The 25,050-nt window shown below is 42.6% G+C and overlaps 1 protein-coding gene across 3 annotated transcripts in view; it reads right to left on the bottom strand.

The window, feature by feature from the left end:
• Positions 1–25,050, bottom strand: part of PRDM16 (PR/SET domain 16) — a 434,588-nt gene that overhangs the window by 15,285 nt on the left and 394,253 nt on the right. For 2 of the 3 annotated variants that reach the window (XM_073316649.2, XM_073316651.1), the window contains exons 7-12: positions 23,014–23,161; positions 22,228–22,381; positions 16,157–17,558; positions 11,360–11,447; positions 5,915–6,084; positions 4,618–4,695 (exon numbers count right to left, since the gene is read on the bottom strand). In XM_073316649.2, coding sequence (XP_073172750.1) covers positions 4,618–4,695; positions 5,915–6,084; positions 11,360–11,447; positions 16,157–17,558; positions 22,228–22,381; positions 23,014–23,161 — 2,040 coding nt within the window. The remainder of the gene's footprint in view (positions 1–4,617; positions 4,696–5,914; positions 6,085–11,359; positions 11,448–16,156; positions 17,559–22,227; positions 22,382–23,013; positions 23,162–25,050) is intronic. The other variant, XM_073316650.2, reaches the window with a different exon arrangement.

Raw genomic sequence — 25,050 nt, 5'->3', positions numbered from 1 at the left:
ACAGATCACACCGGCAGGTCAAACGTCACTGGAAGTGCAGGAAAGCAACACCCCAAGGTCACTCCTGTTTTGATTCGAAGGTACATCAACCCTTACCCTGGCTTCAGGCTTCTAGCAATATAAAAAGGAAGGGGACAGGGACACTGTAGAATGACACAGATCTCTAGAAAGGGACACAGGTCATTTAGCTTCTTGAATGCAGAAGCTTCTACCTCTCTGGCCTTGACTTCTGCAAACTTGCCCCCCTAAGGTCCGCTCCAAATGCTGGTAAGACTAGCCTTCTGGCTACTGCTCCAGCCACATGCTCTGACTACCACTACTCTGGCCACTGCGCTCCAAGTAGCTCTTAACTAGCTGCTCCGTCACCTCCACACCAAACACAAGCTTCTTGTCTTTGTGTTCAAGGCTCTTCACAACTGAGCCCTGCCCCACTTTGCTCTAATAACCTCTCCTTAGCATCTCCCTCCTTCACTCAGGCAGCGACACCAGCCTTTGCTGTCCACCAGTCAGTGTCTTGTGGATTGGAAATACTCCTTGATAAAAACCCATACAGCTTATTCCTCATCCTCCCTCAAATCCCTCCTTAGAGCTCCCCACACCACCCTGCCTGCTGAGCGTGACTAGATTGGTGAGAACTCCTTCCCCGGCCTTCCTTTTCCTGCTCCCTTACTCTTCCTGACTCTACCATTCCTCACCCGACCTCTACCCGCAGTTAAAAAATTAAACCCCATCCAAACATGTAATTCCCCAAGTGGTGCCAATTGCTCGTATGTTATAACCCAATCCCTTCTGTCTGCTCTGTGTCTTTTAGACTGTATGCCATTTGGGGTAGTGACTGCCTCTTATCTGTGTTTGTACAGTGCCTGACACAATAGGGCTTCAGTCCTCACTGGGGCCTCTGACTGCTACCATAATATAATTGTTTACTGCTGCTGCTGTTATTGTAGGTCTACTTGCCACGTCCGGCTCACATTACTCACATGAGAAGTTCCAGGGACTTCAAAGGGAGTATGCATGAGTAAAGCAAGAAGGATTTGGCCCCATGTTTGTCAGTTTATTTAGATGTTCAGGAAGCCTTTGAAAAGTTCGCTTGACAGGCCCTTGCTTTAACTATGAGCTATGGGGATCCAGGGTAGGATACGGAGAATGGATAAAGAGCTTGTTAAAAAAACAGAAAACAGAGGGACATGTGAAGGGAGGTATTTCTAATGTCTGTGAGTGCAGGGACGAGGGAGACGTACTGTATTAAATGTGGTCCCAGAGGGGTCAGAACTTGGATCTCTGCTGGTTTTAATCTAAATAAATTACCTCGACAGAGAGACCAACTTTAAATTTAGGGAAGAGGTAAATGCAGAGGCTGAAGGAACATAGAACACAAAAGGAGTTGCATTTGGTTTGTAAACGCACTGACAAATTGCCAGTGAAATTTATTGCTGAGCAATTTAAAATAATACACCAGCAGGCTCAAAAATAATAAGCAGGAACAAATGATGGATAGCAATGAGCCAGAGCCGGGGAACTTTGAGAAAGATCTCAGAGAAATAGTGGACAACCCTTCAGAGCTCAGGGAATACGGAGACATGGTTTAAAAAGCCAGTAGGAGAGGCAAAAGCAGATAGAACAATGATGTATAACATTGTGTAACGGAGCTAGTCACCATGGAACTAAGATACTCTGATTAAATCACAACTGGGATATGATGGTGCCTTGTTCTTACTACACTATAAGTAACATGATTCCACTTGTAAAACTTTACATTTATTTGAAGACTCAATAACATGGGCTGTAAAGACAGTAAAAGCCTGTAAACATATGGGTCCATATTCCTTCCCTATGTAACTTCCCAGTCTTGAGTGGAGTTTCACCAGAGATGCATTTAGCCCAGGGTCTTTAACAGAAAACAAGAAAGAAGAGATTTTTATTGACCTATACGCAATCTTAAATGACATGGTAAATGTCAGCTGTAGCTGTTAGTTTCAACTTAGTGCAGACAACAGGACAGGGGGGGCCGAAAAGGAAATGAAAGAAAAACAAATTCAAAACAGACGTCAGGAAGCACATCTTTATAGAAAGCATCGCAGATCTAGGGAACAACGTAACAGCAAGGTTGCCAAGGCTCCAGGATTGGGTGTAATTCAAGAATCAATTAGATGGCATCCTGGAGGGAATGGACTTTTGAAAGAGGGAATAAGCCTTGTTGAACCAAATGGCCTTTGCTTGTTCTTGATTCTGGTTTTATGTAGTTTCAAAGCAGGAGGGGGAAAGCCCCCACAAAACACCCTTGTATTCTTGTGTTTTAAACAGTAAGAGGGTCATTAAAAAAACCTGCTTCTTCTGAATCTTGCCTTGCAGTCCAAGGAGAAGGATGACAGAGCCCTGTTTTTTTACTACCTGAGTTGCCAGAGAAGTTTGACATTATTTCACAATAAGCCAAACTTATTTTGTCCTCCTCTGAAGGAAATTGAAATAGTTAAGTTTGATTGCTTTGTTTTATTCTTGGGTTCTGAAACATACTGTTGAATTTTAGACCAGATGGGGGAAAAGAACTGTAAATAGGAAAGAATGCCACCTAAATCCGCTGTATCACATAGATGTGCACATGTCATGATACAGTCAAATCATCTTTAGCCATTTTGCTTTTAAATACATATGTACAGTACATTAGTATGTGTGGCTCAGTAACAAAATAAGTAGCACTTTAAAATTTCAAAACATTGTACAAACTTTAGTTAATTAGCTCCCATCATGTAATGTATTTTTTCCATTTTACAGATGGGGAAACTAAGACAGGTAAAGTGACTTGCCAAAGGTGAGACAGTTTATCAGTGGCAGTCAGGAACAGAACCTACATCTCCTGATTTGCTAATTCTTGCTCTAACAAGACTGCTTCTGTATTTGTGCATGTACATTTGTATCTCTGGGTCTGTGTTCCATGTAGGTGGTTTTGTTCATGTTTGTGCACATGTGAGTTTAAATAATCTTCCAAATTACAAGCGTGAACACAGGAACTGCTTAAAGAATCAAAAGAAAAGTTGCAACAAGAACAAAAAAATCCTGAGAATCAGCCAGGTTCCTTTACCCAGACAAAGTCAATGTTTGCTAAAAAAGCTTTCAGAACAATTATTGTTGCTAAAGTTGGAAATCGCAGTTCTCAGAGAGCAAAAGAAAATCAATGATAATTAAAGTCTTCTGTAAACATAGCACTAACTCTCAGGAGTACTATTCCAATGCAACATTGTCCAGAAGTCAATCCTCTATTATAAAAACACACACACACAGAGCTCATTTTCTGGGAGAAGACCAGATCAAATAAATCTTTATTTTCCTAACCTTTGTTAGGTTGCATGTCTCCTTTTTTGGAAGAAAACTGGACTCACCATCTGTGCATAATCGGGAGTGTGCATTTTGGTGAAACAAGGGTGTGGAGTGAATATGCAGTATTCATTCACCCCATATCAAATAATGAAATTGAAGAATTAGAAGAATAGCGAGTGGTTACAAAATATATGCCATTTTAGAAAGGCCTTACAAATAATTCTTTACGTAATGCTTACTATCAAAATTTAACTCTTCTGGAAAGGTTTAAATAAGGGGGAAAGTCGCTTCATTAAATTAAACTAAACCACCAAAAATGTCCAGTATGTTTAACTTCATTAAGTTAAACTAAACCACCAAAAATGGCCAGATGGCCTTTTGCTGTTCCTAAAATTGTTTACATTTGCCTTTATGTGGTCAATATCACAGGTCTCTGTAGTGAGGGTAGAGATCCCAATGGTATTAATTACTAAAACACCATCACAACAATGAAAGGTACCTGGATTGTTGATATTAATGCTAAGCCTCAATAACAGTTACCAAGACTTGTTCTGAAAATTCTGATAAATATTATGATAAACTTTGGTGAGGACACAACTTGTCCTTCTCTTGTGTGAGCTCAGTTTTGCATGTACATATGCCTACAAACATTTTTTTCTAAATTTTTGTGAGCAACCGATAAAATGAATTGAAAAATTGAAAGGAAAAAAAGTTTGGCAAATTTTTCCACCATCATTTTTCAGTGAAAAATATAAATTTTTCCAGCTAGCTCTACTAAATTTTCAAACATTTGCACCAAGTGGATTTTGCATACAAAGCTTCTAGCACTTCAGTGTGCCCCGGCGGGGCAAACAGGTATAAAAAGGGTGTGTGTGGGTTTGCACACATGCCATTTTGTGCACACACAAGTGCAGACTGAAGTGGCCCTTTACTTATGATGATCAATACTTTCATACTGACTAAGTTCATATTTATTTACTTATTTAGATTTCAAACAAGATATACAAAAAAGGCTCAATAATCTGTTATTCAAGGCACCTCTGCCTAACATTAGAAGAAAACTAATCTAGCTAAACCCAACAGCAAGCTCACTGGCAACCCCTACAAAACAGTTGAATATTCAAAGACAGTCTTCAGTTCTCATTGAAGTGAATGGATAATGAGAGTGTTAATCATTATGTGTAATACTACGTTTCTACAGCATTGTGCAGGGCTAACGTTACTGAAATCAAGGGAATGGCACAGCGATGAACCAGGCCCTCAACATGTAGGGAAGGGATATTATCTGGACAAGAGTATCACCTGTACGGTTGTTCTCCTGTGTGTGTCCGAAGATGCCTTGTCAGATTCGCTGACCGGGGGAAGATCTTACCACAGTACCTAGGAAGGCAAAAGTCAAAGTAACCATGAGTGCCTTAATGCTCTGCAATACAAGGCCAATTCATAACATTCTGTTTCACCCCCCTACTCTCTGTCACTTATTTTGGTAACATTCCCAAATGACAACATTATCCTTTCTCAAATGACCTGTGCAACAACACACTATTAAAGTGCAGGAGAAGCTGGTACAATCAATTGTATTTAAGATGCAGACTAAAAGGAAAAGGGCAAAAGACAATTGGTTATGCTCAAATGCTGAGAATGAACAGGAAAGCAGGATCAAATACCCATCATTACATGACTATAAGTTACCATTGTCTGGAAGAACTACTGCAGGTGTGACCATCTGCTCCGAACCAGGTGGTTCAGCTTTAGGAAGTGGTAAGAGACCAGAAAGCAGGAAAATAAGAAAGGGAACTGGATTTCACAATAAACACAAAAGGAGGAGTGGATATATTTACACACAGAGAATGCACCACGATAATAGCAAATAAAGCTTTAAAATTCTGCCACTGCAAAATCTGACAGTTAATGTCATGGGGAACATGAACCAGGATGGATTTACATGATGAATAATAGACTCCAGGGATTTCTAAATAGCTAAGTAAAATCTCGGACTAAAGACTAAATGTGAACTGTGGACAAAATGGATGCATCCACCCTCCCAAAAATGCAATGGGAATTGGCATAAAAATTGGTAATTGCACATAAAAATATGGGTGTGTAGACAGAGATTATTGTTATTCAATATGCATGCTCAGATATGGGGTTTTGCAGGTGGAATGGATCCAGAAATATTTTTGTGACTGTGCCTACATTTGACATATTGCTGCATAAATTATCATGTTAAGTGGCAAAGTTTCGGATAGTTGAGGCTACAATGAGCTTGCATTATAAAGCCTTATTTGAGCCCCCCCCCACATAAATTTGGTTTAGAAAATTCTATTTGGCCTGAGAATTGCTAGATTAAGGCTCTAGGTGAAAGGAGGATGCTGAATTTTCTTCAGACAAAAACCATCAGTTTTAAAATTAATATGTCACCAGCATCCTCTTCTCAGATTCTGCTCTGTGTATCTTTTCTCCACACCCCAGTGGAGATGGTTAACTCCTCCACGTGCCCCGTAACATGTCTGTATTGGACATTGCTTTAACAAGTATGGAACCATAATCCCAAACGGAGCAACTCGGGTTAGTTCCACTGGCAGTGCCTGTTCTTTACCTGCAGGTATAGCGCTCCTTGCCCTTGCGCAGGATGGGGTCTGACAGCGTAGGGGGCGGGGACCGGAAGTTGAAGGAGTGATGCGGGAGGGGCTGCAGGGATGTGCCAGTGTCTGTTTTCATGGCTGCAAAACTCTCCAGTTTCTCTGTCATGGTTTCTATGGCTGACACCTGTTTGTACAAGCAGAGAAGTCGTGTTATGAAAAGCCACTGAAAGGCACAGAACATGTTTCTCAGCTGTACTGTGTGTTTCCGAGGCTACTGCTGGCTCTAGCCCACATCCTCAGAAGCCAGCTCCACAGAGTAAAACAGGTTTGCTTCAACCCAGTCGGTGCACTTGGAAATAATTAACCAGGCTCTGAGAAATCAGCTGAGGATTCAGCAGATAAAGCCAAGCTTGGCTGTGCAGTAAGCATCAGAATTTAGAAGCTGTACCAGGCACGTTTCTATCGTCTGCTATGCCCATATGTTGACTTTTGGCATTAATAACAATCTCAGAATGCACTTGGCTTCTCTCTCCCCCCATCTAAATGAGGCTTAGGGCGGTGGTTGTGAAACTAGATAAGAGTGTTGAATGCAGAAGCTGCAGAGCAAACACTTCCCTCAAACACAAAACAAACAAAGGCTGGGACTGTAGCATACAGCCTTTTATTTTTAATAGAGCATCTGCTACACGTACAGTCTCACCAAGGGCTTCAGAAGGAGAGGGAGAGACAGACCACCCCAGCGTTGAGAAAAGGAAGGTTTCAGACTGGAAGTGGCTCACAGGGAGGAGGCAGGAGAATTCTAGATGTATGGAGGGGGAAAGAGAACAAGTGAAGGAGTGATCTCCAGCCATGGAGAAGGGACAGAGACCAGGCTGAGCTTGGAGGAGTGAAGAGAGCAGACAGGGAGTAGGTGGATCTGAGGTCAGAGCTAGGATGGGGTGAGTCCCCAGAGAGTTTTGAAAGCTAAGAAGGCAGTGTTTTAATTAGACACAAAGAAGGCTAGAAAGCCAGTAAAGGTGGTGAAAGGGTTGGTGTGATATGGGCCCATTTCCTGGAGTAGAAGAGAATTCCAGCCAAAATATACTGGGCTCCTTGCAGTTGAGAGTGAGGGTTTAGAGAGGCCATAAACTAAATGTTTTAAAAACCTACAGAAGGTGTGTGTGTGTGTGTGGGGGAAATGCAGGGCTGGAGGATCCAGAAAGTCATAGTGGCGTGACACCGAGTATGTCTACACTGCAATTAGACATCTGTGGCTGGCCCGTGCCAGCTGACTCAGGTTTGCGGGGCTTGGGCTAAAGGGCTGTTTAATTGCAGTGTAGACGTTCATGCTCAGGCTGCAGCCCAAGCTCTGGGGCCCTCCCACCCCGCTATGGCCACTGCTCTATGCAGAAGGTGCATGAGCAGGGATGGACAATACTAACGGGTCTTTATCATCGGTAATTTATAGGACTTATGGAAGCTGATTCATCAATGGCTGTCATATCACACAGGACTGGGATCAGGGGCACTGGAGCAATTTGTATCGTGGGGGTGCTGAGAGCCATTAAACCAAACTGTAAACCCTGTATATGATGGAAACCACTTCAAGCCTGGGGCTGCAGCAGCAGCCCCAGCACCCTTAGTTCCAGCACCTATTCATGGGATTAAATGACCAAAGTGTGATGGATAAACAGACCCAGGGGACAGCAAATAAATCCAGTCACATGCAAAAATAAATATGGAGAAAAAGCAAAATGAATCATCATTAATTTCATTAGACTCAAAAAGCTCATGCAGAAAATCACAGGGAGAAATTCAATTTAGAGGAACTGGCCAACGTTATTAACATTTGTTTCTCCACCCACGAGGAGTCTTTTAAGACACCAAACTGAAAATTTGGGTGAAACAAACAAGCAAGCAATAAAACTGCCTCCTTGCTGCAGATTACATCATAAAGAAAAAGTGAGTGATGGGGGGAGTGGGATCCTGTGAGCTGGAGAGCCAGCCGCAGAGCAGGGGAGACAGTGAGTGAGCGGAAGGGAGTAGGAAGCCATATATCAAAACCTAGATGCTCTAGTGTACAGGAAGGGCTGACCTTTTACACGTTTACACTATATTAAACTGGGTTGGGGGGTAATGAGAGCCAAGATATTGTTTGACAACCATCCATAAACCTTAAAAAAAGAGGAACAGTAAAGCCATTTCTCATTAATAGAGCCACAGCCCGTTAGCTGCAGACTCACAGCCTATGATAAATAGTAAGTAACACTTAGCACCAGCCATTTGAAAAGGTTACTTGAGCATTTACAGCAAAAGTCCAGCCCTAGCTGCCAGTCATATAACAAAACCATCATGTGAAAATGCTATCTGGATCTTTCAGAGCCATGTCACTTTGTCCTTTGCTGGAATACCTGGAGATATCTTTTGTTGTGCCCTGTTCTTTAGGCACTTAGTCAGAGATGTTTGCTAGCATGACAGCTGTGGGCTTATTTTAAAATTCTAAACACGGGTCATGGCCTCTCTAGTGGTAGAGGTGCTTTGTTATTTAGGGAACAAGTGACTGGTATAATAAAAAGAAAGGAAGAAGAAAAGAAAGTTAACAGGTGGGAAAGCGTTTGCCATTAAGTAATCATGAAGTCATACCATTTATTTATGTTGTCTAGAGGTTCGTTTAAAATAGACAATGTCAGACTAATGGAAATCATTGGAGAGGGGCTGCAGAGAAATACTGGATGCAAAACTAGAGCTGTGTAAAATTCATTCGGCTTTAAGGGAGAAACGCCTTTTGAATGTTCAGTCTGTACCACACATTAGGACTCAGTTCTAAAGGCTCCACTACCCAGAACTTCCTAAAAGGTCAATGGGACCATTCTATGAGGAATGGCTGCAGGATCAGGACCTACAGTAGAAGTGAAATCAGTGTATTTCTCAGTTGTGTTCCAGTTCAGAGAAATACTGAAATAAATACAAATGTGCATTTAGATTAATATGGGCTGTAAGAAAAGCAGAGACAAAGACATACAAAAACCCTTTTAAGGCATGGGATTTAGGCAAACAACATCCCTGACATTAAATGGGTGGACAGTATGGATGAATGCCACACAACTCTAGAAAAAAGCGTCCTCTCTGTCTGCTTCCATCTTTATGATCAGATTAACTACATAACAAGGGAACAGTACGGTCATTTAATTATTCCGATCAGAATGAATTTACAGCTCAAGATTAAATACCCTTTGTACAGGAACCTATTGTACTTTTAAAAAAAAGTAGTTATCAGGAAGTTTCAGACTGAGTGATATTTAGGTTTTAGACTATTTTGTGTAATAAGCTATTAGAGATAACCAGGCCTTCCATATCTTTTTTTTTCCATGGGAAGAGGAGGGGGTCTGGATTTCATGAACAATGTTAATAGCCTTCCACCCAATGCCTGCTCTTATTCGAGGCTAGTAAATTTCTCACCATCTTGCTGGACCCTGGCTTTGCCTTAGTAGCTCCTCCCTGCTATCAGATCCTTTACAGGCAGATATCCCCACTATTCTAATTCACACAAACACAGGATGTTCCTGACCAGCCTGTCGCTATTATCCAGCTAGCTTGAAGGAAAAATCAGGGGAAGTTATTAACCAAACTCTCGGGCCGATGCGAAACAATGAAGGAACTAAGTTTAGCCGTGAAAGCAGCCGGTATCCAGCTTTCACAAACCCGTGGGTTATTTATCCAAGGTGGGAAATGCTGTCAAAAGAGAACAATGCACGTAAATATAAATGAGACTACAATAGCAACCACAGAGCATTTGGAGAGAGCAAATGAGGGGAGCTGGCGGCTATCACTTAGAAAAAGACAGCATGGCAGAGCTGACTGTATTATCTCTAAAGGAGGAATGAGTCATACAGAGCACCAGAGTAATGCTAAATGATAGAGGTTTTAGTTTGTACTTAGCCATGAGTTTCACATGGGCCTGATTTTCACTGACAGTCACTCTGGGCTTAGGGCTTAGTCATGCCTTTTAAGCACAGTTCTGCATGAAGGGCCCACTGCTACACCCAGCAGAGGGTATTGTAAGTGGCTGACTTTGTTAGCTCTTGCTTGGGGGATTGACCCCTCTTCCTCCCATCCCCTTTGAGATGTCTTGCACCTTAATGAGGCACAGATTACTCCTGCAGGAATTCTGTGCCACTGCGCAATGCAGAATTTTGCAGAAATGAATGTGCACGCAGAATTTCCTTTCCCCCAGAGAAATGGGCTGCAGTGCTGTGAGCCGCCACAAGGGGCTGCTGGACTTGGCAGAGCCCAGCTCGCACACAGAAAATACTGCTGGGGGTGTGGGGTGGGGAGGGAGCTAGGGGGTTCCTGGCAGCTGCAGTTCCCAGCCTGCTCAGGGAAGGAGAGGGCACCACACAGGAAACTCCGTGCAAGCCCTGGACTGAGCATCAGGCTGTTTCTCCCTCTGGATCCCTGGGCTCTGAAGGGAGGTGGATGGGTGTCTGGGCAAGGGCAGCCCACAGCTGGGTTCTGGGGGGAGTGGGTATTTGGACCGGAGGGGCCCCACGGTTGGGCTCCGGAGGGAGGAGGTTCGGGTGTATTGGCTGGAGGGGGCCCTGCAAGTGGGCTCAGGGAGGAGGGGTTGTGGGTGTCTGGTCCCGCAGCTGGGCTCTGGGTGGGGAAACAGGAACTGGGTTGTCATAGGGGTTTCTTCAACTCTCTACCCCTGGGGGAAATTTTGTGTGTGTGTGTATCGTTACAGACATACTTGCTGACAGGTATTTTGAAATAAATTTCCAAAATAATTGAACTTGGTGTGATTATGTAGTGCTATTTTGACAAATAAAATTTGCAGAATTTTAAAATACGGTGTGCAGAATTTTTAATTTTTAGGTGCAGACTGCACCCAGGAGTAACTGATGAAGCAGTTTCTGAGTTCTTGGGAGCATAGGGACTGTAACTGTGCCCAACTGTCATCCAGGGGCTCAAGGGTGGTGGGGCACAATCTTGTTCTTAGTAGCAAATACATTCTTGAACTAACTGTATCAGGAGGGCCTGATTCTCCACTGCCCTGCAACTGGTGCAATTGTTATGGTGGTGTAAACTGAGCACTGTAAAATGCTACTATTCTGATTTGGTAGTGTCTTACTCCCACTTTGCACTGGTTTAAATGACTACACAAGGTGCAGGGCAATGAAAAATTAGACTGGCATTTCGGAAGAGAGGAAAGCAAGAGGTTAGATGGGCCCTTGCGAGCTGCCCAGCCCTTTCTCACGTGGACCTGGCAAGATGAATTTGGTTAGCACTAAAGGACCAATAGGGCAGTGATTCCATCATGCTAAAATTGGGTATGAAATTACTTTGCTTTAAAAATAAGTGCTGGAAAATACTGTCAGGCTTAACCAGGGAGGTACGAACAAAGTGACCTAAATGTCACATCTCCATCTCTAATTTCTTGGCATCCTATCAACACTGTATTGTGTTTCTCCTGGTTTTACCTGTGGGTGAAAAAGCAGTGGGGAAGGTCGCAAGTACTTCTCCTTTAGGGCACCCACTGGGTCTGTCACCTTCCGCTTCTCCACCCTGCTGGACAACAACACAGAGGGTTACATACCCTACAGGGCTGTAAATGGGGAAGAAAACTAATAACAACACGTCATGTGCAGAGCAGTTGAAATATATTTAAAGACTATGTTTCTGGTAATAAACACACCTTGCCATCCCTTTCCATGGGAATCGCAAATGGGATCCCATAAAGCACACAGACAACAGTTCTTTGAAAGAACAGGCTCAGCCCATGCTTTATATTTTGGGTGATACTTTACAACACACACCACAACTGTTGTGCTAGTGATGAACAAAAGGGTTAGATGTGCCCACGCAGGAGTGTGTTGGTGCCTTTGCTGCATGGATATGCCACCTGTGCCCTACAAGCTTTATCGCTGTTGTGGAATGTTCTGATTCAAGACAGAAAAGCTACTGAGTTTGTGGCAGCCATAGAAAGGAAAGACCTGTGCCCCAGTTTGTCTTCATCTTATGGTTCACGCTGGGCCTGATTCTGCAGCCCTAAAGTGTGCTAAAATCCAGCTGAAATAATTAGGTGTTTTGTATTTATTTCCTCTCTCTCAAAGCTTAGGTATACATTGCAATTGGCTTTGTTTGGTAAATGCCTGTGACCAAAATTTTCAAAACTATGAGCTGAAACTTTGGCTCTGAAGGGTATATCTACACAGGGAAGTTAGTGTGCAGGGAGCTAGGGTGTGAATTTAAAGATCACTAGCTTCTTAGCATTAAAGCCCTGTGTGGACAGTCTTAATGCTCACTGAGACTGACCTCAGGCAGTTTAGCTTAACACACTTCCAAAGTGCATTAAGTTGATGCACACAAAGACGCTCTTTAAGGGTATGTCTACACTACGAAATTAGGTCGAATTTATAGAAGTCGTTTTTTTAGAAATCGTTTTTATCTATTCGAGTGTGTGTGTCCCCACAGAAAATGCTCTAAGTGCATTAACTCGGCGGAATGCTTCCACAGTACCGAGGCAAGCGTCGACTTCCGGAGTGTTGCACTGTGGGTAGCTATCCCACAGTTCCCGCAGTCTCCGGAAATGAGATTCAAAAGTTCGCGGTTCTTTTCCTGTCTACCTGGCCAGTGCAACTGAGTTGAGACTGCTGTTCAGAGCGGTCACAATGGAGCACTCTGGGATAGCTCCCGGAGGCCAATACCGTCGAATTGTGTCCACAGTACCCCAAATTCGACCCGGCAAGGCCGATTTAAGCGCTAATTCACTTGTCAGGGCTGGAGTAAGGAAATCGATTTTAAGAGCCCTATAAGTTGAAAAAAAGGGCTTCATTGTGTGGACGGGTGCAGGTTTACATCGATTTAACGCTGCTAAATTCAACCTAAAGTCCTAGTGTAGACCAGGGCTTAGTGCATAATAAGAGCATTCGCACAGGGAGTTAATGCAGAGTAGCTGATGCCCACTTGCACTAGCTACTGTGGGCTTCTTCCCCATGTAAGCAAGCCCTAAATCTACATTTAGGCTCCTAAGAGTGGGGTTTTCTAAAATGCCCAAGTGACTTAGGAGCAAAACCCCAGTGAAGTCACTTAGGCTATTTTGAAAATCTCAGGTTTAAACACCTAAATATGGATTTAGGAGCCTAACTTTTGGCTCCTATTTTTCAAAACATTGGCCTTAATGTCATGGCATCATAGTCATCCAGCAAAAGTGTGAACTAGCCCATTTGCTGGGGTAATAATGTTATGGAAAATAACTCCTAGGAATGGAACTGCATCTTTCAAACCTTGGATTAGATTCTATCGCCGTTACACCAGTGAATATCCAGCATTATCATAGTGACCTTAATTACATTTCTCCAGTGTAAATGAAAACAGAATCTGGCGTTACATCTCAGCCGCTTGGTACATAGTTTAAATAGCCAACAGAGTTTAATCCAAATGAGGGGCAAAGTTCTTGCACAGTGCTGTTTGGTGTATTAATTTAATTTGAAGCTACTCTTTCTAGAGGAAAAGAAAAAAGAGGATCTGAAACTTAGTCCCAATTATAATGATTTATTTTTTAGCGATTTGGACATAAAATCATGAACTAAGTCATTTTTGATTAAAAAAGACAAATTGTAGAAGTAAATTTCAACTGATCCAGTGTAAAATGGCAGATATATTAAACTGCAGCTAATAATGGTGCAGCCAACTCAGCCTTCCTTCCTCCATGAAGGGCTGAAATTAGCCACGATGTATTAATTGGGGGAAGTACCTTCTCGAGCTGCCTAGAAGTTTCCCATGAAACAACCCAACCGCTATCAAAAAAATGGAAAAAACCATTCACATGAGGCCCTGGGTGAAGCAATATCACCACGTTCTGCTCAGTTCTGGCACCTTCCGATGCCAAGCACTGAGCACAGTAAAGGGCAGATCTCCCTGTCAGAGCCAAATTCCACAGTGACTAAAGGATTAAGCTGATCTTTTCAGCCCAGTGCCTGAGAACATTACCTTAACAAGGCTGAGTTGAAAACTGCACTGATTTCAGGCTGTCTGGCTGCATTAAATTATATCACCAAGAGAAAATGTCAAGGACTTTGAGGGGAGGGCGGGAGGGGCAGAGGAGCCAAATGATGTGAGAGAGTCTGATAAAGTTTAGAACCAAAATATTTCCATATTTTTTCAAGCTAGGACTTGGAAGCTTTGCTATTTAGCTCATTACATTAGAAGTCTGATTTGCAAGTGACTCCACCACTGACTTTCTATTTTAATATCTTACTAAAACTATTTGCATCCCATGGAATGCAGCAAATGACACCCTCATCCTTCACTTACGCCTGTCTTCTGGTCCTTTGCGGTTTTCCCGAGACTGCTATTTTAACTGGCAAGTGCTTTTTTCAATCTTTGTTATTTTAGCATTCCTTCTGAGAATACCCAGAGGTAGTGGAATCCTAAACTGATTCTCAGATCCTACCCAATCCACTTTATTTATTGTCCAGACATATTTTTACAAAAATAAACACTGGACTATTTACATCATCACTTATTTTTCTGGAGGAGGATGATCATGATAGGTGCCAGACAGAACATATTATATGTCCCAGGTCGTGGAGTAGCCTTCTTTCCACCCCAGAAAGTAAGCATGTAAGTAAGCAACGCAGAATCAGCCCTGAAAGTGCTGGCAAAGAGACTGGGGCTTTCTTAACAGCAAAGCAATGAGGGCTCACTAATCCTCATCTTAGCTGACAGCTCTTTGGCCTAGTTAGACATTGACATCATTTTTCCCACACTTATCAGCCATGCAATAGTAGCAAGGCAGTGCATAGCAGGTGTTTTCCTGGGCTACCCTTCAATTACTGTGTGCACCTCCCTGAGGACATGGACAAAGTGCTCTGGGACCCACATGCCAGCAGAACTTTGAATTCCTTCCATTAAAAGGATTGCCAAACTCCAACTCTAAGAGTGTGCCCAATAACGTTCGGAGACTGGGCTAGAACTAGACTCAGTTTTCCTCACCACCTCTTCTTGGAGGACCAGTGCAGGTACAGAGCCATGTATTGGATGCTCCAATTTCCATGCAGGAAGCAATACAAAGACAAACCACTAAACCTGTGGAGCCAATCTGGAAAATGGAAGCTGGAAGCTCAAATCCAGCATTGGCATACTGAAATGGACACTCAGGTGGCCCCAATACCCATTTTAACTGTAAGTGCCTGATTTGGTGCCTGGATCACAAATCTGATGCACCAACTTACTGCAGGTGCTAAAAATTAGCATTTGCCACTCCGCCGTGATTGTGGTACCATGGTACAGCAAGAAGACACCCAGGATATTGCTGGCACTGGGGTGGGAAACACAGAGTGTTAATGGTGCCCATTTTTTGTAACTGGAGTCTCTATGGGTTTTTAGTGTTATAAAAATTTTTAACGGGCTCTAAAATGAAAGGACTCAAACCTTCACTGTAAGTTGGAACCCAAACTTGCTCTTTCTGGAGGCTCAAAAACCAGGTTGGTTATTTTTTTCTACTAAGCTTTCACATGCTCCCTGGGTTCAGCTAGTACCAGGAGCGAAACACCATGAATAAGGCTTTCCTCATTGGCTGAAACCAGGAAGCACGTGAAACCTTGTAAGGAAGACATACTTGCAAGATTTGCAGACAAGAGAGTTTTGGATAATAATAATGCGGCACTTAGCATTTACATAGTACTTGTGACCTGTAGATCTCAAAGTACTTTGGAAAGGTGAGTATAAATCATTAACCCCATTTCTACAGACAGAATAAATATAAAAAATAAACAAGGTGAAGGGACTTGCCAAAGGCCATAAAAGAGGTCAGTGGCAGAACTGGGAATACAACCTATGCCTCCTGACTCTCAGAGTCATTCTCAACTCACTAGAGTAAGGGTTCTGACATACTTCAGAACTGTTGCATTCTTATCTGAATCAAACTCTTTGGAATTCACCCAACATGAGATGCCATCTTAGTGTTGGCTAGGTTTCTTCAATGGGCTATGCTCCTTCTTGTTGAAATAGGAATATGGCCCTTTCCCTACATAAATGTATGCCTCTGGATAACATCAATGATTATTCTTTTCAGTTATACAGGCCTTTTCATTCACAAATCTCTAACTGCTTTAACAAAAGAGGGCAAGAACACTCAACTGCAGCATGATTTTACTGAATCATTCTTCTCTTCTTTCCACCCACCCCCCACATCATGATCTGCCTTACGTCATGAACCCCACTTTTGAAATGGGCCTGTTGGAAGAAATGATTAAGGCAGGGTATGTTAATACCTGTATATGGGGTCCATGAAAAAGGGTGATGGCTTAGCATAATGCAGGGATGGCTGCTGAGAGAGCTGAGACTGAGAAATCTTGGGTAGTACTTCACTGGCCATTAGTTTCCTTTCCCCATAGATGTGGTTTTTTCGGGGCTCCCTCCCTCCATTCTGACTGGCTCGGATGCGGTTGCCGATGCTTAGATCCAGTGGCTGTTCCTCCCCAGAAGATGGGGCCGGCAAGACCTTGGGTGGTGGCAAGATTGGCTTAATCTCTTTTGGTTTTGTGGTGAGATCAAAGGGCGATTCTGAGCTGGTGCTACCCACTTTGTGAAGGTCCCTGGGTGACTTTGGTTCTGCCTTGACCAGCAAGTTGTGATTGAGGGTCCGGTCCGTAAAAGGATACAGTGAATGGGGAAAATTGGGGAGGAACTGAAATGGGAACATGGAGTGATATGGGAGGGAACCTATCTTCTTCTCCTGCATCCCCATAAAGCCAGGGCCGAAATACTTCTCTGCAATGGAGGCAATCGCTTTTATGGAGTCATTGGCTGCCCCCGTCGTGGGGAGCAGCTGCTCTTCCGGGGGAGGGAAGAAGGAGTGCTGAGAATAGAAAAGGGGGAGCTCGTTCACATTGTTGGTGGAACTGGTGGACACAGAACTGCTGACAAAATCTGGCTTGTTCTCAGTCTGTTTGCTTTTGTCTTTCATTTTGTCCCTGTCGCTCTCTGCATCGCTCTCCAGGTCAGAGCCAGTGCCCGTGGTGGTATCGAGGTCTGTGCCTGTGGTCGTGTTGACATCCTCGAAGTCGCTCCCATCAGACATGTCGCTGTTCCTGGCTTTTAGCTTGTCCAAGTAGGAGTTTTCCAAGCTGCTTTCAAATTTCTCCTCCCCTGAGATGGGCTGGTTGCTGTTGCTCACTGCAGAAATCAGAGGCAGTGCCGGGTTCCCCAGGGGGCTTGGAAGCTTTGCGTCTTGGGTGTGGTTGAGGGGACTCTTGAGCAGCGGGGTGGGAGGCAACAAAGGGGGCCTGGGGTATAGAGAGGGAGGAAAAATCCCTGGGAATCCTGGAGTAAGGGCAGGAAATGCTGGGGGAGCAGGCGAGAATGGAATACCCCCTGGGTGAGGTCGGGATGGAAAATAATCATTGAATCCCAGGCTGGCATGGTTGAGGTTGGGTGAGGGTTTAGCTTTGTCCATCAGGGAGGTGGGCGTTAAAGGTAGGCCAGGGGCAAAAATCCCCCCTGGGTTGTAATGGTTCTTGCCCTCGCAGAAGCGCCGGTGCTTGTTGAGAGAGGAGGTAGTGCTAAACATCTGGCCGCAGTCCTTGCATTTGATCTGGGTGCGACAGTCCGCGTGCATCCGCTTGTGCCGGCAGAGGTTGGAGAACTGCGTGTAGGATTTGTGGCAGACCTCACCTAAAGCATCAACAGAAACCAAAACCAAAACCAATATGAAATTAATATGAAATTGCTTCGATCCTGGGATGAGCAGCTCCCCCTCTTCACCTAACCCCTCTTTTCCCGTAGAGTTAAACAAATGAGGAGGAGCGGGCTTGCGGGTAAGCCACTGGTCTGTCAGATCTGCCTTCAGCTACCGGCTCGACCACAGACTCTCTGCATGACCTTAAGCCAATCACTTAATATCCTTGAGCTTCAGCTTCCCATTTATAAAATGGGGATAATAATTCTACTTTTGTCTGCCTTGTCTATTTAGAATATAAACCTCAGGGGGCAAGGTCTGTCTCTTACTGTGTCTTTGTACAGCTCCCAGCACAACAGGCTCCTGATTGTGGCTGAAACGTGGAAGAGTTACTGTAATACAAATAATAAATAATAACCAACAAATTTCCCTGTGAAAAAATTCCAGGGGATGCAAATCTCTCAACTTGCAGCTTTGCCCCTGCAAATCTTCAGAAACCCTGATGTAATGTGCTATTCTAGCTCAAGGATTTTTTTTATTATTATTTTAAATAAAGATAATCGTGCACTTTAATCATAATATCTATTTATATTAGCTAGTTTGCTTTCCTTGTAGTCTGGCATGGCAGGAAGTATTCAAGGCTGAAGGGAGAAGAACTTTGCCTCATTTAATCAAGTCGATCATTTTTTTAAAATGCCATTAATAGTAAGTTACCGCTCCACAGGGATGTTCTATAAATATTCCTCAAACCAGGGCTCAGCTTCAGCGAGGAATGAGGCGAGATCTTGTGTTTGTTAAATTAATAGGGGCACCCTAGCAGTGACAGAGTTAATGCTCTGTCAGCATTTTCCATATAGACTTCTAATACGAGGCTTTCAGAATGTGACTTGCTACAACTTGTACAAGGAAGGACTATAGCGGTGATTATGAAGAAACAGAAATTAAACCCAACCCAAACTGTTTCACAAGTCCAAAGAAATTTAACTTTTTCAAATGTCCCTTCTGCACTTCATAATATTACTGCCTAGCACTTCTACTTCACCTTCTACCTGAGCACCTCAAAAGTACCTTGTAAGCATGAAGGTGAAATTCACCCTCTGTGCAGATTACCACCACAAGCCTTATCCACCATTCACATATACAGGACATAAGTGGTGCAAAGGCTTTCAGCTGGCCCCTAGCACAGGGATAAATTTCACCTGTTAATGAATTAAGGCTTTCACTGACTTTACAAGAGAGTTGTTATCACCATTTTACAAAGAGAGAAACTGAGGCAGAACAAGGTTAAGTGAATTACACAAGTTAGTAGCCAAGCAAGAATAGAATCCGGATCTCCTGACACCCAGTCCTGTGGTTTAAGGATGAGACAATACTTCTTTCTGTGGTAGAGGCCTTTACGCCTGGGTTAAAAGTGATACCTTTGCTATAATTTATTATCCACATCAGTACTTGAATGGAAGTATCAAAACACAGCAAGAGAAGCTGTTCTAAGAATATTTCCAGCCGAGACAAATCCAAGCATCCTTGGAAAGCTGATGAGGAAGCCAGTTTTACTGAGATTTCAAGTCATGATCAGTGAAATTTCACCAGTTTGGCAATTCAGTACACATGAGCACCCAAAAAGGCAGAAGGATCTCACAAGAGCAGACTAGTTCTCCTTGTGGTGGTGTTACTACAAGAACTGTCTTTCCTCATGGTATTTCAGCTCTCATGCTTCTGGCTCTGGATGCAACTCAGAAGTGCAGAGGCAGTGCAGAACTGAAAGGACAAATAGCAATCAATTTTTTTTTTAATATCAAAAGAGGTTAAAAGGCCAAATGATCATTTTATCAAAATTGTTCAGTCCATACCTAATTTCCAGTATTTGCACCTTGAACTGTGGTAGTTTGTGCTTGTGTATATAGTGTGATGATTTTTCTATACATTCTTCAACGAAGATTTTCAAAGAAGGATTTTGGGTTGGTTGGTTGTTGCTTTGCTTTATTTTTTTTAACTATTTCCTTGTTTTTTATTATTACTTTTAAAAAGGTGCAAAGAGAAATGAATCCCAAACTATTTTCACTCAGGGCAAGTGAAAGTGATTATGGGTGTGTTTTATTTACACCAGAATTTGTACATAGGGATCTGCCAGAGTCTGAAAAACACAGAAGTTACAGGAACTTCCTCTGTGTTTCAGCAGCTGCCACTGACTCTCATTGTTACTGAGCCCAAGAGACATGCCTGTCATTGGGCAGCCTCAGAACAATGAAGTCAATATGCTGCAATCGGTAGGCCAAGGTAAGGATAGAGCATCTGTCCTTAACTCTGAATTTCCTGGCTTTGACAGTCGCATCTCTTGGACTCTTTTAGTTCTAGTGGGCAGGAGTGTTTCTCCCTGCATGCTTGCGTGTTTGCAAGGAGAGCATCTGTAGGCCTCTGAGAATGTTTGTATGTATTTAAGAGAGTGTGTATATGAGTCTGTGTAAAAACAAGTGTTTCCATGTGTGTGAATTTATAACTCCCTCTCAAATTACTAATAATTTTTGGAGAAATGTCACATTTTTGGATTTACTGAAAAGATGTTTGTATATTTTTCTTTCCAGTGGAAAATTAGCCCCTTTCTAATTTTAACTATGTCTCCTTTAGCATGTGCCAAAAGATGTTATATTGTGGTTTGGAAGAGACATAACAATTCATAATAAATAGCTAATCTACTTTAGAAAATTACATCAGAACAGAATGCAATTTTTGTAAACATTTGTTGGCTGACCATTGGGTTTGCGGGTTAGCATTATCCCTATGGTAAATGTCTTTAATAATGCAAATAAACAAGCAAAGTATAATAATCTCGTGCAGAAAAAAATTATGGAAAGATGAAGGGTAATATTCAAAGCAAGTTTGTCCAAAGAAGAGGATTGTTTTTTCCATTCTTCCATGCCCTAAAGAGTCCCTGCAACACCCTCATAGTTATGCAAACAGGCATCTTTGTGCTGCTAAAGATACCAGAGTTTATTTCATCCTTCCAAGGCAAGCAGGGCCTAAAAATACTTGTTTAAAAGCCCAGTTGTGTAATGATTTTGGAAATCCACGCAGAATCTTCTCACTTGCTGTTCTGGATTTTATAGTTATAAAAGCGTCAAAACCAACTTTGCAAAAAGAAAAGGAGTACTTGTGGCACCTTAGAGACTAACCAATTTATTTGAGCATAAGCTTTCGTGAGCTACAGCTCACTTCATCGGATGCTCACGAAAGCTTATGCTCAAATAAATTGGTTAGTCTCTAAGGTGCCACAAGTACTCCTTTTCTTTTTGCGAATACAGACTAACACGGCTGTTACTCTAAAACCGACTTTCTTTATTATCCAGGTACAAAACTGCAAACACTTTCTATTAAACAGAAAGAAAAAGTTTTGCAGGGGACCCTGGCCCCCAGGTTCCATAAGCATAGTCAGCACACCCACAGAGCCCCATCATTTGTTAGCTTTTACCCAGTTGTTAACAGATTCAATATTAACACTTGTCACACATGAACTGGGCAGACTTGTTCTCAAGTTATTTCAAACCTTGATATGGATGAGGAGAACACTTTACCCATAATTGCTTTGGTAAGAAGAGTGAGTTGGTTGTTAGAAGAAACAGTTCATTTCAATGTAGAAATATTACGAGATTCAAATTCTCTCTCTCTCTCTCTCTTTCTTTCATGTGCCAGTTGGCATGAGATGCTAAGTGAAAGATCATATCATCATCTCTCTAGTCAGCCAAATGAGTAATAACAGTATTTTGTATTTCCCCACTGACGCCCATCTAATGAGCTCAATGCACATTAATGAATTTCGCCTCGCACCTACCATTGTGCACTGTTCCCGTTTGGGGATATGGAAGCACAGACAACTTCAGTGGCTTGCATGGTGGAACATCTGGCCTCAGCCTCAAAGCCAGGAACTGAACAGAGATCCTGTTTTGTGCTTTAACTACACGGCCACCTTTTTTTGTGAGATGGTGAGTGGTAGCCACCAGAGCAGGCCGTGCACATTTCTGGTGATGTAGAATACGCCTTCCTGCACAGCTACCAAGATGCAAGGGGCACTACAGAGATTAAAAAAAACAAACCCAAAGGCAACAAGAAATAAGATGAGGATCTTTCAGGCATTCCCAGGGTAAATGATCCCTTTGGAAACGCCCTCCTGAATACTACAAGGATGTAGCTAATTTGCAATTTAAATAGTTGGAGAGTATTGTCTAGATTAAAGTCCTCGGGAATAAAGAAGAAAAAAATGCTTTTTAAAAGTTTCTTCTTTCTTGTATGCTGCTTTTCCAAATTCTTCACCCTGATCGTATGATTTGAAGCCCCCCAGAAACAAATTTCTATCAGGCTGTTTATTTTTGTCACCAACAGGACCATTAGAAAAAGAGAGAGAAAGAAAAGATATGAGAAAATGGCATCACTGGGCCTGCTGAGAGACTCAGCTTTTAACTTGTCAAGAAAGTCAAAAACTGCCATGAATGTTTACTGAAAAACAAGGAGCATGCAAAAAAAAAAAAAAAATCTCTGCGGAATTTCATCTTGTGCTCTGACCTATAAAATTACAGCGGCTGCTCAAAGAGGTACAGCCAGTGCTGGGGCCCCCCTTAGGATATGTACAATTATAGCGAAAGCCAGGATTGTGTGATGGCCGTGACAACTTACATATGAAAGGTTTGACAGTACTGTGAATGTGCTTGTGTTGTTTGAGGCCAGACGAGGTGGCAAAGGTTTTGCCACAGTCCGGGCAGGCATGGGCTCGCGCGCCAACGTGCTGGGAACGGATGTGCCGCTGGAGGTTGCTGGGGTCAGTAAACACCTGAGAAAGTGAGAAAAGAGAAAATGCTTTTAGGGGACAGAAACAAACATGGCTGTGGCAGAGGAGGGAGGGTTGGCTGACTATTGTTGTTTATTGTAAGTGTTCTTGGGATAACAGGTTCTGAGATCAGCAGTGCAGGATTTTCACCTTGCACTGCGAAGAGATAACATACAATTAGTGCTGACTTGTATCATGTTCACCGGTTGGCACCCAACTCATCTCACCCTCTATGCAGTCTATGGTGTATCCGATTTCATACATAAAGTTTTGCTTCTGAATAGCTAAATCTATCTGCCTGACAACACACATGCTTCACAGTGCTCACCTGAAATCTAAAGAACCTTGCAATGCTTGGGAAAAGGCTACGAGAACGGTTGCTTGCAGGTAGATTGGGTTCCACATCCAAATTTACAGGACTGGGTTAAACCCCAGGCTGAGGAGTCTTTTCTTTGCTTCCTGTTACTCATGTTACCTTATTCTGAATTATGGTTACAATTGTCATTCCTCAAGAAAGTAAAACCATGCCGATTGACACTGCGTTTGATTATTTCCGCTGAGTCGTTTCTCCAGCTCACCAGGTCTTTTCCTGGATGACGCTGTGAACCCACGCTGCATCATGCCCTGAACCATACCTTCACACAGTTTTCACATTCAAATCGTTTGCCACTGTCATGTGACATCTGGTGACGAATCAGGTTTGATTTCCAGTTGAAAGCCTTTGGACATTGGTCACACTTGTACTCCCTCTCCTCAGTGTGGATTATCATGTGCTGCTCCAAGCTAGGGAAGAAAGAGAGCAGAGAATTCAGGCATACAGCCACAATAAATGAGCCAATGAATAGTGTAGTCCTCGACTGGTTCCAATTCAGGGTCAGGCTGAACAAGACACTTGCTGACAACAGAGCTACAGTTACTGTAATCCTGTTCTTTAGTACTAAGGAGGTTTGAGAGAGACCATGGTGATTAAAGATGGTGACAGACAAACAGGTCAATAAGCACTGTTTTTTTCACACCTAACTAGTCAACCCAGTGCTTGTCACATAACATGACTTCAAAATCCTTTTAAAATAAAGTGAACAACGTATTAACAATTATGTGTCTAGGGAAATTTTCTTCTTTTTTTCCTTTTTCTTTTGACATTTAATTTCACATTGAAAATGGGCCCATTCTGCCCTCCAAAGTTTGTTATGTTTCATGAATTTTCTCCCATTTAATGTGAAAAAGAGAGAAAATGGACCCCAATCCTGAAGGTCCATGAGGGAAAACACGAGTGACAGAGACTCCAGCAGGATCCCGGCAAGGAAAGACAAGATATTAGCTGTTGCTGCTGAACCTATCATGTTGCCACTTTCATGGGCACAAAGCCCATAACTTCCCAGAACACTGGGACTCAACATTTGAAAGAAATGTGATAAGGTGCAAACACATTTCACTTTTAAATGTCAGACATCTTTTATTACTTAACTCGGTGATTTTCAATTTCTGCCAACTGGATGATGATGGCAAACCCAAGTGGCTGCTGAAATTGTGCCATTACAGAGAGAGCTGCTGTATTTCCCCCCATGCCAAAGTGTTCTCTCTGCCTTTTCATCTTGAGCGTGTGTGTCAGCAAGCAGCTCTCCTGCTGAGCCAGTAAACCAGGGGGTGACAGTAAAGGGAAGCCAATGTGATGGATGGTGGGATCGGTAGGAAGGGCAGAAATTCCTCTACTGAGGATGAACATAAAGTGCAGTAAAGAAGATTTACCCCATTAGCAACTCGAGTACCAAAAAAGCTGCAAATTGTTCACCCTGTAAACCCTATGATCCAGAGAAAGGAGGAACATTTGCAACTCCTGTTGGCTTCAAGCACAGATCAGTGGGAGTTGCAGATACTCAGCCATATAGATAAATTCCACAGAACTGTAAGACGCACTGAAATTTAACAGAAAATGAAATCGTCTTGGTAGTTAAACTGTCCCTATAGAATTTTAAAGGAGGTATACAATTTTATATTAAATTCTGTGGGATGGTTTAAAAACCCAATAGAAATGTTCTGTCAGTCTATTAAATTCCACAGACCCGTTCCTGTCAGGGTTAGCCCCTATGGCTGGGATTTCAAAAGGAGTTTTAGGACGTTAGGAACCCAGGAGTTCGGTATTTAATTTCCTTAGTTTCTTGTGAAATTCCCAGCCCAAAAACTCATGGGACTGAAAAATGACTTGAATTCAAATATCTGTGACCTGATGGCATTTGCTGGTTCACAAGTTACGACAACTGTGTATGTTGCTGTTTCAGCACACCTCTAGTGCTTGGCTAGATTTCCGTCTGCCTGATAACCACTTCTGACTAACCAAAGCAGTTTAAAATCTCACTACTCCCTGGGATATCCTCTCTTCTCCCTTCAAGTTCTAATTGTTAATCTTCATGAAAAAGACACTAATAAATTGACTTCCTGTTAATCATGAAGAATAATCATCCATTCTGATAAAGAAACTATGTTCACCATGAAGTTGTATTATTTTCCTGTGGTTAATTGCCATTTATGATTTTATTTAGAGAAAACATGGACAACTAAATACAATATTTACAGGAAAGTATCTACTGAGATTAGCACATCTATTTACTTAGTCATCTCCTAAATGCTCAATTTCAGCTTTCTAGTGATATTTTTGATTTGATCCATATTAA

The sequence above is a fragment of the Lepidochelys kempii genome, chromosome 18 (assembly GCF_965140285.1).
Source record: "Lepidochelys kempii isolate rLepKem1 chromosome 18, rLepKem1.hap1, whole genome shotgun sequence".
Taxonomy (NCBI): Eukaryota; Metazoa; Chordata; order Testudines; family Cheloniidae; genus Lepidochelys; species Lepidochelys kempii.
This window is presented reverse-complemented; position numbering and strand designations above follow the sequence as displayed.